The following is a 16,224-nucleotide window of genomic DNA, read 5'->3' on the forward strand; positions in this document are numbered from 1 at the left end:
AAGCCGGCAGCTGTTCCAGATGCACTCCATCAGCACTCGGAGAAGAGGAGCACCAGAAGGTTTACCTGTTGTATTCAGAGACAGGGAGCCAGTCCTTGGCGTCAGGAAAGCAGAACTGAGGGATAGCCTTGAGACGCTCCTCTGCTTCACGCATTTGCTTGGTTGGTCTTTCTAGCTGCAGGGGGGCAAAAATTGAAGTTCAATCAGTTACTGTTAGGGCCAGCTCCACAGCACCTCTCAGCAGTGTGGAGAGGGTTAATAATGAGCTCTGAAGAGCAAAGGCCCATCAGCGTGTTCCTTATTGGTGCTTTGAGAAGAGAGGCACTACCCCAGGACAATCTTATAGATGCAAATACAACAGAAATCGTCACTGCTGTTGTTTTTTTGTTGGTGTTGTGTGTGTGTGTTTTTTTTTTTTAATTGACTGAAACTCCCTTGTTGCACAATGTCCACTTAAAACACACTTCTATCTCAAATTCCTTTCTGCTGCAAGAACACAAAAGGAATACCATAGCTCAGCCAAAGTCTTTCCATTGACTTCAGTGGGTTTTGGAACAAATCCTAATATAGCCAAACTGAGTTGAAAGTGAAATATCTAGAAACTGAATTTAAACACAATATTTAAAGCACCTACCGTTAGGCTAAACTCTCCAGCACTGGAAAAGACAATTTTGTAAATATGGAAAGCTTTCAGTCACCTTCACTTTCCTTCATAAAAAATCTGAAAGTGGAATGATTAACTCAATTTAAGAAATAGATTCTGTTAATTTTCCCACTTTACTGATCTTAGCAAAGTAATGATCTTACAAGGCATTTAGAGTAAGCTGTACATAAGATTTTTTCTTTACCTTGGGAAACTGATATGTCACTTCTGGGAGGTAAGTGTTTTTAGAGGGCTTCTTTTTCAGTGACACTACCACAAAATATTCAAATAACTCCCGTTCTTGCCATTCGATTAGCTCCAATTCCAGGGTTCGATAACTTGGGGCCCTCTTCAACATTGACTGGATGTGTACTAGACGCTGGGTATGAGCTAGCATCAAAAAAAAAAAAAAATGCAGATCATTACCTGGGAATGTAACGTGTATGTGTAAGCCACGGCCATTCACAAAGGACTTTCAGTTTGCCAGTATATTATTCCAAGCATGTTCTCCTTACAAAATCAGACCTTCATACTATAGTCTCCCTCAATAATTCCCCCCATAAATCAAAACTCTCTCCAAGTAGTGAAGTGATGCAACATGAAGTCACTGAAATCATTTGCAGTTCATAACTGTTGTCCTGCCAAAGGCCTGCTTTTCCTTCACCTGTAAAACTATATTATGAGCTCTTACGTGAAATTTATAATGCAAACACACTAGAGCTTCCGGCTAACACCTCTCCTCAGGCCTGGCTTGGACCTTGCTTACATTGGTGAAAAGCACTTCTATGACCTGTCCTTATACAGGAGCCACCAAAGGTGTACTTTCTCCTTCTCCACAGCATAGGCATAGTTCATATAAGCTGTGGAATGAGCTCCAGGGAAGGGGGAAAGAAAGGAGAGAAGAGAAAAAAAGGTGCAAATTGCTTCTGGCAGGATTGCTTTGCTCGTGCCAATTCAGCCTGAGGAGCAGATTTAGATTTATAGTCACATTCAGTCCTGACTGAAAGATATTCCTTGATCCAATGACTTGTCTCCAGATCTCTCTGGTGGACTAGTCAGTCATCGTTACCAGTTCTGGTAGACAAGTAAGTGAAAACAACTAAGTAAAACCAGATGCCTGCATGCTTTTCCCCACCTCTTCACACCAGGATCTCTGTGCAATGGCAGACAAAATATTAGCAGTACATGTCAACCCCTTAAGACTATATTCATTGACACAGGTTGCAAAAGACAGACTCTCCCTCGTTGTAGGAAAATAAGATGTTACGAGCACCTGATCACAGCAGTAATTAACTGATAAAAATAAAAGAAAATCCCTTCATGATCAGCTGTCCTACAACCAGTTTAACAGAAGAATTATAAATTATTTTGATACAGCACTTGGTCATGGTGTGACTTCACAAGGAAAGCCAATTCCCGAGAAAGATCCTGCTTTGTTTTCCTTGAGAGTCTCACGCGGCTGGACAGTGCTTCATATTTGCAAAAGGCAAAACCAAAGAGCCCACCCCAACAAATGAGGACCTAACAAATCCTGTTTTGTTACACATGACAACTGGATCTTTGGCTCAAGATGCCCTGAGAGCATCTATGTAATTATAAGGTCACGTAGAAGCAGTAAGTTATAGCAACATCAGAATGAGGATCCTCCTTTCCACAACAACAAGGGGAAAAGCTTCTCAGTTTCCAGTGAAAACAGAGTATTTATAAGAGAGGCCCTGTTTTTCTTAATTGTGGGTTATGAGTAAAAGCAACCCCCTTGACTTTTGGACACAAAGAGAAACGTAATCACAAGTGTTTTGGGGCTGGTATCTGTCTACAAAGGAGGAATAAGCTGTTTTGCAGATATTGCTGTACAATGTTGCATACAGCTTGTTTTGGGTGAGTTTCTATGTCTTACCACCACCTATTTGGAACATATCTTTTTTCCTCAGATATTTTTTTTCCAGCCAGGTTTCCTGTATGAACAGTAAGCAGGTGATATCTGTAGCAGACAGATAAGAACACTTTCTCCTCATCTTATAACCACAGCTCTGTGCTCCTGTGGGTATTTTTTGCCCTCACTTATTAATAATACAATAGGCTTTTAGTAATAAAAGTCTGCTTTTGCTGCTTTTGACTTTCTTTTACAGTTCTGTCCATTTATCAGGACTCTTGAAAATAACAGACTAATTTACTGGCCTGGCTTAAGCAGAGTTTGTGCAGGTGCCGTGTACTGATAAAGGAATTTCTACAATTTGCAGACTGCAGACCTATAAAAGAGTATGAGAACTGCTACACTGGATCATACCCAGTATCTTGCCTCCAACAGCAGCTAGAAGCAAACACTTAAAGCAGCATATGAATAAGAAGAAAGTGTATTTATCCAACCTCATCCCTCTCAGTTTGCACCCAGTAGTTGGTCTGGAAAATACTAGCATCTGTGAAGTAGCTGACAAAGCAAATCTATCAAAGGTCCTGTTCTTCATTATCTGGCACAGTTGCCAAATCCTTGTTAGATCCTCACAGTTCATTTTGTCCTTGCTTTCCATATTCATGCTGCTGTGTTGGAATTTTTGTGAGCTCTACAGTAATGAAGTTAGAACAGTTCAGGAAGGAAAATACAGGTCATGGACAGGAACAATGTGCAGTAGCATGAGAATGTATGTTGACAGGGTACGTGACAGTGGCTGACTAGAAGCTGTTAAAGGCTGACCCCTTACCTTTAAACCTGTCATCTGAGTCACTCTCACTCTCACTGTTCTCATCTGTAGAGGAGACAGAGGGATCAGTTAATGTAAAACCAAAGCAAACACGAACTCAGTTTACTGTGGTGAAACCGTGAAAAACACACACCTCACACTGAACCTTGTGATCCACACAGGCTGTCCTCCTGAGTTTTAAAACATCTTGAAATAAACAGTGCGAGTGACTATTTAAATTATGCTTCCACTGAAATAATTTTTAATTTTGCTTGAGAACAAGAGCTTCATTTTGATGAAAATGTAGAATTCATTCTCCCTTCCAGCAAATGGTTGCGCTGAACTGCCATCTATGCTAAGCTAAAGAGGTGACTGAGACATTTTAAAAATGAATTTTTACCCCACCCACTACTTTTTCAGACTTTTTGCAATTTATTTTGTTTGTTTGTTTGTTTAGAAAGGAAGTTATGTAGCACTTGAGAAGTCAAGGGAAGCCTTACCAGCTTTGTCTGGGTAACACTTTTAATCAGCAGAATTCACCAGACCAAGAGTACCATGCAAAAGTAATTTTGCAATAAGATGCATTTCTGAGGTGTACTTGTATTAAACTTCATTGTACTCCCACTACAAACACAGCCTGAATTTCTTTCAGGGCCCATGCTTTTCCAGAAGCAATCCAAAGCACAGGCTGAGTTATATTCAAATATTCATGCCAGGAAAAAGCATGAATGAATTAGAGAGTCAAATTGTAATTCTGGACAAAACTTAGAGATGCAAACTACTGAAGAAGTGAACTAAAGAACAGGCTGAGTAAGTCTAGCTGGTCACAAGATTAATTGGATAGACATCAGTGATAATATGGTTTATTTTTAGCTTATCCCCATTTTTCTCTTTTCACAAAGTTATCATCGTTCATACCAGAAAGTTCTAAATAAAGCTGAGCCTGAGGTACATGCAAATGAAAGACAGCAACCTGTTAATTCTCTAATATTCAAACGGATCACTGAACCATGATGCATGTGTTGTACCTCGCAGGGACGCTGTCTCAATATTGGACATAGAAAGCTTCTTCAATCGTTTTTTCCCTCTTTTTGCACTGTAGATGGAATTGATTCTTTGGACAAGCTGCAAAATAGGAAAGTGAGAAAACAGTAAGGCCAAACATTTCCCTGCTATGAAACTTTTAATTAATGGATTTATCCAAACAATTTGACCATGGATTATAGGTCAGCTGGATGCCCTTAAACCTTTACTAGTTCAAAGTGCAACTCTCTTATTTTTAATCCCATTGGTTGAATCACTTATCTTGAATCTCACTACCTTACCTATAGATAGGTATTCGTAAAGAAAGTACTCAGAAACCAAAATCACATTTTCAAAAATGACATAGGCACTTGCAATAAAAGCACAATATGACTGAGGATTCAAAGGCATCTGTTATCCTCTAACTACCTCATTTCTCTCTCAGATAGAAAAAGTTGACTGTAGCTTTTTAAAGCCTTTTTAGGTACAGAGTAACCTGCTGCTTTAAAGCCACATTATATCAGCTGAGGATCTGGCCCATATGGACTTCTCCTCCCTTCCCCTTCCAACTTGTGCCGTACTTACTGACCTTCAGAGGTTCTGTATCTATTTTCTCCTCTCTTACCCTTATCTACAAATGTGTTTTAAAATGAGCTACTAGTGCTGGCTAAAGCAAGCAGTTGCTGGAGTTTTAACTCCTGCTAATCATCTTTATGACTTCCCTCAACAAGACTAATCCATATAATAACTGCCTATCCAAAATAATTTGAGATGAAGGAAAGTATTGATGTTTAGTGACTTTAACAAGATGTTGGGATTACTAAAAATTACTAATTAAACAATATATTATTTCTGAAAAGTCACAAATATGAAGCAATTAATCTTTATAGTGGTTCATAATAGCATATTTCATTCCATAGCAGCTTTACTAACAGAACTATTACACAATTTGCAAAAGCTGTTTTATTTCAGCTTGCAGAGAGAAATAAACTCAGAGAGAGAAGCGAATTTGCTATAGACACAATAGAAAGTCAGTAACAGAGCACAGACTAATACAAAATCTCATGCAGTCCCTCCAACAGTTGAATCATGCTGACTACGTATTTTATCAGGAGTGCTATTTGAAACATACACCTATTTTTTATGGCAAATTTTACAGTTACTGCACAAATTCTCTTTATGCTTCTACTGAGCACAATAAGAACTAAATAAGGCCCCTCTCTCCATTTCCAAATGCACACCATTATGTGGTTGGGTATTCCAGTCATAATTACCAGAAGGAGAAGCCCAAAGTAGCTGAGGAGGGGAGCCAGGACAGCAGACCAGAGGAGGTAACCAATAACTAAACCAAGATTTATTCTGGGGAAAAACAGGAGGCAATCAGTGAGGGGCCTTGCTGGGATTTTGTGCTCCCTTCGCTGGGCTGCTTAGCACTTTGTCTGCTTGAGCTGCTTCACCAAGAGTAAAACACCTGCATGGTGGTGAAGAAAGCCCTTCTTTTTATATATATTAAAAAAAAAAAAAAAGAAGCATTTAGATACTGCTTCATGAAGCATCCCTGCTATCTTTTCTTCGTGTTGTGTATCTATGCAGGCATGGGGCAGTGATGCAGGACAGGGGTTTCTCAGGTTCAAGTCTTTAATAACTAATATTATCTCAATAAAAACATGAGATTATCCACTAATACGTGATTCCAGAAGTTAGAGCTGTCAAAGGCAGAAATTATCATGAAATTTATGATAAAACCATAAACATTCATATGTTTAAAGCATAATTTTGCGTGGGGAGATTGTCTGTTCCTTAAATCTGACAAAAATTAAAGTTGGGTGCAAAACTAACACCCAAACTTTCAAAATTTTACTCGGAACCAAAGTACACTACTCTGTAAGCTAGAGTAACTTCCTCCAAAGATGTACGCTCATTTGTGCAGTAAAATAGTATATTTCAAGAAAGGAAAAATACAGTAAATATTAAGGGCATAATGTTAATTTTCTTCTTTGCTTCTGGCTTAGGCAGAATTTCAAACTAATTGACAGGGACATAAAAATCTCTCCCCAGTCACAGTATTTACAGCCACATACTTTAAAATATACTGTTTAATAAGAAAAGGAAAGAGCTGAATACAGTAAAAATTGCCTTTGTTCACAAGCCAAAAATAAATATATTGGCAGTTCTCTCCCCTTTGTTGCTATTGTACTAGGAAAGGCCTGGGTTTTGTTTGGTATGCTTTTTTTTTTTTTTTCCAGGGGGTTGTGTTTCTTTGTAGGTTTTTTCCACATTTCATATTGAATTGGAAAATTTGAACTCCTTGCAAAATAGAAAATCAGTTTTTGCTTCAAATCCTTCAAGACAACAGGGTTATGAGGATGGGGTAAGCTGTGAGTAAATGCAGAGAAACATATTAAGTCAATAATAATTGTTTTCCCAAAACCAAACAAGTGATGGGAAAAAAAACACACTTCAGATGTTGCTCCACGTTATAAATAATAATTGGCCATCACCCGTGCAAAATCATAACGTTAGGTACACAAAACGCTCTGGCCCACAGAGCTTAAAGAAACGTATGGAAAACAGAATTGGCTTAAAATCAACTCATTGCAAAGATGGCAATCAGATGTTTGCTACTTTGGGACCAGTGGAGAGCTATCCAATTTTAGAGAAGGGATTTCACAGTAGGGATGTGTGTAAAAAAATGAATATATTTTGGCTCCCAAGAGTTACTGTTTCTGTTTTGATCTCAAATTTCCTTTAGGATGCAAAAAAAAGAGCTTTTCTATGGCTAAATAAATAAATAATGGCTAAAGGTGGGATAGAAATTTGCAGGCTCCTGCAGACAGGTGACCTAACCCCAGCATAAGCCTTGTAACCGAGGCCTTGCGTTAAGTTTTATCTCCCCAGAGGACAATTTGTTAGGACCATATCATCCCGCCAGTACCTTTGGGATCCTCCTGGCCCGGCGTGTAGACAGTAGCTCGCTTGTGGTACTCAGGCTGTCCTCATTGAGGCTGGAGGGGGAAGAGGGAATGCCAAGCTGAGCCAGCAGCAGCATGTCATCGTGGCTGTGCCGCTTGGGTAACCGTGGTAAGCGGTGGCTCTTCCTTTCTGACCAGTTCCCAACACGCATAGACTGGCTGCTGGGCTTCGAAGGTAGCTGTGGGAACAAGAACAGCTTGAGCTCTTCCCCTCCTTGTCAACGTTTAGTGCAGAAGAAGCTCTTTGTGAGCGAGTGGTATGAAGTATGTGCAAAAAGAGGGTGCAAGGTCAAACTGAAGAAACAGGGGTCAATATCTAAGGCTTTCTCTAAATTTCAAAGAAAACAGTAGACCGCATTTGGCGTTGGATTTCCATGCGCCCACACCACATTAACAAACACCATGAGCATTCAAACCTAACTTAAAAGTCTGATGGACATCAAAACAGTGATATGATGGGCCTGATCTCTCCCACTTGCAGTGGTGAAAATCCAGAGTGACTACACTGAGGCTGCTATTCCTCCTAGAGAAAGAAAGTAGAAAATCAAGCTGGCTGAATTTCCACCATGTCAAGATGCTTTAAGATCCATCCTTATGCAGAGGCTGGGTTACAGCTTTGTTCTGCCTTCCCAAGGAATTCTCGTTAAAGGACAAATCAATTATCATTGTAGCAAGGAAGGCAAGATCTCACTGGTGGGAACAGGCATCAAGTAACATCTATCTTAAAAAAAAATGGGACTCTCACTCTCCTGGAACAGTCCTCAAAGCAGCTCTGCCCTGCTCTTCGGAAGGTTAATCCGCAGGCTGGCAGGGTCAGGTCTTTGGGTTCTCTTTCCAGCTTCCCTATGATGCAAGTGAAGGACAGACTGCTACCCGCAGTAGCAAATGTCCCATTTGTTTTACTGGGAGGGTTTACCTACTACAGGGCCATACAATCTGGGATTAAAAGTAGGTGTTTCTGTATGCGTGGGTTTTGCATCACAAACACATCATCATCAATAACACATTCTTTTTCTATCTGATGACTTTAATAATTGAAAACAACAAAAGGGAAAGAAGAAGAGATTGGGATTCAAAATGACCACAAGCCAGTGTTCCTGAGGTCTCTGCTTACCACAGGTTTGCACGCCAGGAAAATCTGCAGCTGTCTAGAAATGAAAGTTCTTTTTGGAGATGATTGGTGAAAGCCTGCTGACCTTCTGATCTCTTCCATCTTGTTTATCATCATCCATGACTGAAGAGTCATGTTGCTAATCCAGCTATGTTGCTATGCTGGAAAAACTGGGTGATAAATTGTTGACAAAGCTGCCATTCTGCAGGAAATTGAGACCGTTCTATTTCTGGTCATCAGAGAACTGCCCAGGCTCAGAGCTGACCTGCTCTTAGTGTCCCTTTGCTTTATATATCAACAAAATGACAGCACAATTATGGCAGGACTGACGGAAACTCCTGGCGGTGTTTCAAAAAGAAGCTACCAGAATAAAGATAGCCGTGTTGCGTAGATACCAGAGAATACTTATTCCCTGAGAAACTTTACAGAAGCAACTTTAATCTGTATATTCTTTGACCACCCTGTGTAAGACACCAGCAGTGGACAGTATCTTACCACGGACCTGTATGGGTGCTACCCCCACGGGGACATCTTTTTGGACCATCTAAATGCTATCACAATTCCTTTTAATACACGGAGTACAGCCAAAAGTAATTGTTCTGCACAGTATGCTTCTCACTACAAAGTCATCCTCATGGCTGTAGTTTCTGTTTCTCCTTACTCTGACTATTCACTTCCCACTTTTTCCCTTTTCAGTACCTTTGCTGAAAATACTCCTGTTTTACAACTGATGGGCAAGGTGCGTGCTAAGAATCCTGGTAATGCTTTTGTCTCTGGGACTGTGGTGCTCACACATACCCAAACTGAATAAGCAAAAGAAAACATACTCAGTTTTGTTCTAGGTTACTTTACATGACAAAAACGTAGATCCTCCTGACCTTTTTTTAACTGCAAATTTTCTGTTGATTCAGTACAAAACAAAGTTCCGTTAAAAGGAGCTTTGAATCTCAAAATTAAGTATGTGATAAATTTATGTTTTTCCTTATGAACATAACGATCCCATAAACAGCATAGCAATCTAGCATTTCATAGCTTTCACAGCAAACACACTGCTTTGGAAAATTCACCACAAAATGGAAACTCTGTAGAGTTCCCGGTGTTTTCTTTTATGCTGCCAACACAGCTTATACAGCCTTGTTAAATGCAGACACTCAGGTTTTTCTAATTATTTTATTATTCATTTATTTACTAGGGCAGGGGGCATACTTTGCCTTCTCCATCTGACAAGAAACCGTGCCACGCTACATACTTCACGTTAGCAAGCCACGAGAGGCCTCACATCATACAGGAGCAAGATTAAGAACCTGACTTTCTCCCTCCCGTCCTACTAAAAGCCCATCAAGCAAACACCGAGGAATTCACAAAGAGGTGTAACCACACAAAGGATTTAGGGCCAGATTCAGCTCCCCAAACAACTGGCAGAAGGCTTCTGCCCATAGCCACGTGGATGCCCACAGCCAGCGCTCATCAGGGCTATTCCAAACAGCAATCAGCTTTTGCAGTGCAGTGCTGAGCCTCTGCATTACAGCTGCCAAGAGCACCGATGTGTGGATTTGATCACGTCCTTTCTCCAGAGACCCTTTCTCGTTCGGTGCGGCTGCTCTTCCTCCTGTGCCACAGCTGATTGTCTCGCAGCAGCTCTAAGGAAGCTGTGAGCGCAGAAAGAAACGCGACTCGCGCGCTGCGAAGCCGTGCATTACCTGGGGAGGTGATGTGTATTTCCTGTCCTGCGGAGTCCACATCCTGTGCAAAGAATCTAGGGAGTTCTCGGGGAGCTGATGGGATTTTCGGCCCGCGTGACGGCCCTTCAGCTCCACATCCTCATACGGGTTTTCCTTGGGTGACTCTCCTTCACGATTTTTTTTGTGTGTTTATTTTTTTTTTTTTTTAAGAAAAGAAAAACAGACAGGAATGTAAAATTAAAAAAAAAAAATCATGTGAACCGAGTGAAAGGCTTTAAGAAAAGCTCCTCAGCTTTCAGCATGACTCATCCCTCTCGCTGCAGCTGGAAGTATTTGGAGGAGAACTTGGCTATGAGGTCGACATTTTTTTTACTTTCCTTTTTTTTTTTTTTTTAATAAAACACAAAGATTTCACAAGACGTGCTTCTGAGCATCCGCAGCTGTGCAAAATTTATTGATATATAAAAACTAAGGCACATAACTACTTTAAAGTATATCAGTAGATTTTATAAATCTATAGCAGCCACTCAGAGGGTGAAAGGAATAGCAATAAATAACTGTTCTCAACATACCACCCTTACACACGACAAGACTACTTTTATGTGATGCTACCTTCATTTTTCTCTTCCCCTGTGAGAAGGCAAAGAAAGAATAAGCAACTCAGCTCAGCAGTGCCAAGAGAGAAGATTGGAAAACGTAAAAGATGAGGGAAGAATTTCTGCACCAGCCATGCTACATCCTCAGGGTGTTCTTTAAAATATATCTCACCTTCTGACTGAGCAGCTATTCATCTCGACTTACATAAAATTTGTTTTGCCCAGAAGGGTACTCATCCTGCCGGTAATATATGGAGGCTTGAACTGCTAATCACTAAATATGAGATAAATGAAAAAAATACATTGAAAAGCAGACTGCAATCTTTGTCTTCTCAGCCTTTGAAAACCAGAACCAAAGTTTACAGTATAGATCTCAATGAGCTCCAAAACCCTTTGGCAGCCATTTCCATCTAAGGACTGGTGGAGCAACTCGTCCTCGCAGAAATACTGAACTCACTAAACCTCTCACCGAGCTAAGAAGCACAAAGGGGAAGGAACTCCACCAGTAAAACGAAAGTTTTGTATCCAGTTCAGACAACACATAATCAGCTGGCTTAGAGCTTCAGGATTTTCACGCACAGGGTCCTTCCAATTTTCCCATCACCTCACATAGGAAATCATCCCACCCAAGTCATCTACTCAAATTCTCAAATCTACTCAAAAGGTCTGCTTGATCTGTCAGTTATAGCGCTAAGAGCTTGCAATTAGCAAGATCACACATTCACACGTTACCAGTAAAACCAGGGGTCTGCTTCAGTAGTGCATCATACCAAGATTTCTAGTCAAAAGTAAGCACAAGAGTGAATGTTTTCGCATTGTTTTAATTAGCGGCCTGAATAACTGCTGCTCTTGAAGAATGTTTGAATTGGCAGTCACAAGCTATTATTTCATCCAGAGGGAATCTGATTACAGAGGTTGCACTGTCAATAGTCAGTCCGCACGCTGTATAGAAAGGATGCCTTCAGGTGCATGAAATACTTAAAAGAAAGACGCTTTGATGAACGCACTGGATGGGATAAATCTGAAGTAACAAATATTCTCAAAATAATTTACAGCTACAGATGTCCTAGGAGGACTATAGAACTGATTGACTCCTTCTGCAGGAAGAAAAATAAATAGACATTGCACAGTAAATGTTACTGTTAAATGCTACAGCTTTAGATATGACAATCACAACAATACAGCTAATTGGACGGTACTAGCATAATAAAATTTCTTGTAAGCCCAAGTCAAGTATAGGTCAAGCAAGCATTTTAGAACAGATCAGCAGATTTCAAAATACCCAACTATATTGGACAGTGGTTAAACCCACACTTCCTTGAGAAAACAGATTACTAATGTTATTACATTAGTCTGCGTATTATCCAAACTTCTGAGAAGAAACAAGTTCATCAGTTGAAAAGAAACCTTTTCTAAACGGTAAAGCGTTTAAAAAGCTTAGGGTGATTCTCCTTCCCAGACACTATGTAAAACAAAATAGCTTGAATCCAGCTAAAATCAGCGTTACAAATGTTGATCTAAAATATTAAGTATAGAAACGGGCCCTGAGAAGTCTTGGACGAGAGAAGGAGGAGGAGCAAGAAATAATGAGCAGAGGCTGCTTTTCTGACTCAGATTGTCTACCAAAAGAAAGCTCTGGCCAAATTCCTCTTCAGTGTAACACGGAGGTCAGTGGAGACACCACAGGGATTTTAACCCTTTCCCTAGAGCTGTGTGAGTTTCTTCAGATGACTGATTTGCCATTCAAGAGCACTTACTTATTTTCATCATTTGCCTAAAAATCAATTTACTTCAGGTCCTTTTTTTTTTTTCATTTTGCAACGATGTCTTGAGATTAAATATGACACTTTTTGACACTTTTTTTTCTTTTTTTTTTTTTTTGTAAGAGTAACCTCTTTCCCCAAGAAATCTCTGATAATGAAATAGTCTGATCAGTCTGAAACAACCTGTTTTGAAACAACCCCATCTCAGTGCACTGTGACTGCCTTCCACAGGCACATAGACCAGGAGCCTGGTGGGCACCCACAGGTGTGGATCCCACACCAGAAGGAAGCTTCACGGAAGGGCTGTGGCGGCAGCAGCACAAAAATGAGGAAGATTTCCATACAGCTGGGCTGGCTCCAGAGGTTTGCAGCTTTGACCTCAGCATTTCTCCTCAACAACATCACTTCTCTAATCCCAGAGACCAAGGCAAGGAATATTTACAATCTGCAAGCTGTACTGCTTTTGTATTCATTTGTATTTGCTGCAAAAGGAAAACACATTTACAGTGAAAAAGCAAAGAAATGTCCTTGTTCCTTCCATACGATGTCTCTACTGGAAGCCAAGACAGATCGGAAGAAAGTCAGCGTAGTATATAGGGGCCATGCTTGTCTTAACGAGGCTGATCCAATTGCTGCAGAAGACAGGAGCAGACTATCACTGACTTCAAAGGAAGCTGAGTCAGACCCCCCCAGCGCATATGGTCACAGTGTTTGTCAAAGGTTTGCTATTTCATGTCTCTGATCACCAGCCCTGCTTCCAGATCAGCTCCCTCTACAGGCTTTTTGCTTTTTTCTTTATATTTCTCCACGTTTCCTATTCTCTTGAATTCTACGTACTGAAATGCTGAGTTAGCATGGGACATTTATCTCCATGACATTTATCTTCACAAGCTCTTACGGGCAATTTAAAGATTGGTCCATAGAGGAAAGAAAAAAAAAAAAAAAAAGGATAAAATAGCCAGGGATCTTTAGAAAAGCCAGGAGGAATGTAGTGCCTTGATCTTAAGCATTGAAGAGTTTCCTCCAGCGGTTGCAGTTTCTCAGTCCATGAGGCTCTGTGAGTCCTGAGGCAGCACACAATGTTCCTCTGCTCAGCCTCTCACACGTGGCAAATGGGAAGCAGAGGCAGGCGCAGCAAGCCTGTCTCATGCTGAGAAAGGAGTGAAAAATAAGACTGAAGGGGAAAAAAAAATACGGGCAGACACTTCTCTGTAAACGACAGAAAGCAGGGAAATGCTTAATTTTAGATGGCAGAAACAACTGTCAGAGAAACCACATGGTTCACTGAGTGTAACTACTTTCTTTTGCCCTACCAACAAGTAGGAAGAAACAAGTATCAGGTATATAGTAAGGAAATGGCTCGTCAAAAAGCTCCCAAGCTTTTTAGACTTTGAAAGACAGGCTAGGGTCATAGAGAAAGATAGGGACACACATTTCCCTTATCAGAGCCTGCACCATCATTTTGTACCAATCATAGATTTGTCTTTTACTAACCAGTTATCCGGAGACCTACTGATAAGCATCTGACTAAAAGCCCAAAGTGTTTTCAGAGAAAGGACTAGCACAACGCTGCTGGCAGAGGTACATTCTCTCCAAGTTTGCTTCAGCTCCACAGCAGCCCAGCAGTTCCCGTTTCCCCCAGATTCATATAACCATTTTGATGCAAGATGATGATCTGATGGAAAAGAATGCGGTATGATAATATGACAGAGGATAATGTGGCATGTGGTGATGGGATTTTACTGGAAACATCAAGAGCCCCAGCTCACTCTTTTTCTAACCCTTTTCTATGTTTACTGGAAGAACTTTGCGAACGGTCTAATTTGAAAGCGATGTCAAGCAGGAATGTCTTCCAAATGGACCTCAGTCATCATTTCTGCAGCTCTTGGCACACTTAATGGAGGGTTCGGTAAAGCAGCTAAATCGTCCCATTTGTTACATGACATGTACTGTGTCCAGCTTACATCAGAATGCAAAAACAACTCATCTGTTTAGGAGAGACAAGGTGCTTTACCATGCTGTTTTGAGAACTGGACTCCAGAGGGAAGGTTAAATCACCCACATTCCCTACACACTCAGGATCCTGCTTGAAGGTTCACACCTGCCTATTTTAACTGCTCAGGCACCCACCTGGCTTAGGCTGCCCTGACGTTTTGCTTAATAATGCTGATTTGAGACGTATTGCTCCATCTCCTCTCTTATGTGGTCTGATGTGTTGTGAAATAGCTGAGAGACCCAACTCGGGCCATTTTCAAGTCTCTGGAAAAGACTGTACTTACCCAAGTACAGCAACAAACTGTCCTCCACTAATTTCAAGAAGAGCTGCGTATGCCAAGAGCAAGATATTTTGCTTCCTGAGTAATAACCTGAACACAAGACTTAGGGGGAAACAAATTTACTCTAAATAAATAAATAAACGAAACAAAACAACAACAACAAACTTTTCTAGACCTGGTACCAATCTGACAGGTTTGGGGCTTTATAATGGTTTATATTTCACCCAGGTCCCTGACTGTGAGGAAGGCCCATGCAAACCCTTAGCTAGCTGTCCTGTTATAGTGCAGAAGTAAATAAGAAAAACCCCAGATCTAAGGGCCTGTGCTCTTTCAGAACCGAAACTCTACAGCTGAATCCCAGCTTTAACATGAAAACATTTCAACTTTTAACTTTGGCGTTACTTAGAGGAAAGTTGTTGGTGGTTTGTTTTTGTTTTTGAAGCCCCATGGGAATTTGTGCCAGTTGCTTGACCCTAACACCTTTGACTGGCTTTCCTCTTACCTAGGTTACCTGTCCCTCTTTAACCCATCTGCCCAGGCAGAGGTCCATTTCTGCTGTTGGAGCCAGCTTGGAAAAATCACTTCCTCAGCCAGTCGGTATTTGTTAGGCTCCGTCTTCAACTGTACATCCTAAAACATCTGCTGAAAAAATACCTGCATTTAATGAACAAAAGAGCCTCATACTGCTGACTGTATCAGCCACAAAGTTAAAGGAGAGAGGCATGACTTCCATGAGAGATCTAGGCACAGCAGCAGGACCTGCCACCAAGCAGTCCTAACACAGGTTTTGATACCAATTCCCTCGGCATGCCACCGAACTCCTGGCAGAGGCCAGGCCAGGCTATACCTGGCTGCCATATGGTAGTGTGCCCAGTCTTGGTGTTCCTAGGGGCTCTGCTGCCAGGGAAACACCAAACTTCCCCAGGGCAGGGGCAGACACTTGCGCTCCTCCTCTTAAGAGTTTGATGGGCAGAAATAAACTGAAAGATAGATTTAGAGGAGATTCCCACCTGTTCTACTGTGTCCAGCACTCTGATGAGTTACATATGCAGTAAGAATGCTTCCCCTGTCAAAGCAGATTTCCTCCTCCGTATTTAATTTCAAAATTGTGAATGCAATTTCTCTTGCAAACACAAACCATAATTCACATGTTTTTACTAGATTTTCTTTAGACAAACTTGATGTTGTTCCCTTAACCTTGTTTTCCCTTTACTTTCCTTCAACTTTTTTTGTGCTTTCTTCTAGATGTCAGGTGAAAAATGCCTCAGAGACAGCAGAGATTAAATAACAATATTCAAATATCTCAACTGTATTTAGTGGAACAGACTGGAATACTGAAACCATATGGTACGCATGACAGGAAATACTGCTGTCCACAAACACAGCAGAAGCAACTGTCTCAGACATCTCTTAATACTATGATAGTTTCTTGAATTTGCACAAAGCCAAGTATGGTTTCCCCTACTGGATTCATAAAGCC

General features: G+C 40.9%; 2 protein-coding genes across 7 annotated transcripts in view; both read right to left on the reverse strand.

Moving 5' to 3' along the window:
• Window positions 1-10,944, reverse strand: part of RPL27A (ribosomal protein L27a) — a 53,289-nt gene extending 42,345 nt beyond the window's left edge. The window contains exon 1 of the mRNA XM_068685267.1: window positions 10,940-10,944. Within this exon, the coding sequence (XP_068541368.1) occupies window positions 10,940-10,942 (3 nt within the window). The 5' untranslated portion in view covers window positions 10,943-10,944. The remainder of the gene's footprint in view (window positions 1-10,939) is intronic.
• Window positions 1-16,224, reverse strand: part of DENND2B (DENN domain containing 2B) — a 150,232-nt gene that overhangs the window by 37,463 nt on the left and 96,545 nt on the right. For all 6 annotated transcript variants that reach the window (XM_068685254.1, XM_068685258.1, XM_068685255.1 and 3 more), the window contains 6 exons: window positions 10,128-10,276; window positions 7,280-7,495; window positions 4,350-4,446; window positions 3,343-3,387; window positions 849-1,033; window positions 66-175 (listed from right to left, as the gene is read on the reverse strand). In XM_068685254.1, coding sequence (XP_068541355.1) covers window positions 66-175; window positions 849-1,033; window positions 3,343-3,387; window positions 4,350-4,446; window positions 7,280-7,495; window positions 10,128-10,276 — 802 coding nt within the window. The remainder of the gene's footprint in view (window positions 1-65; window positions 176-848; window positions 1,034-3,342; window positions 3,388-4,349; window positions 4,447-7,279; window positions 7,496-10,127; window positions 10,277-16,224) is intronic.

The sequence above is a fragment of the Anas acuta genome, chromosome 5 (assembly GCF_963932015.1).
Source record: "Anas acuta chromosome 5, bAnaAcu1.1, whole genome shotgun sequence".
Taxonomy (NCBI): Eukaryota; Metazoa; Chordata; class Aves; order Anseriformes; family Anatidae; genus Anas; species Anas acuta.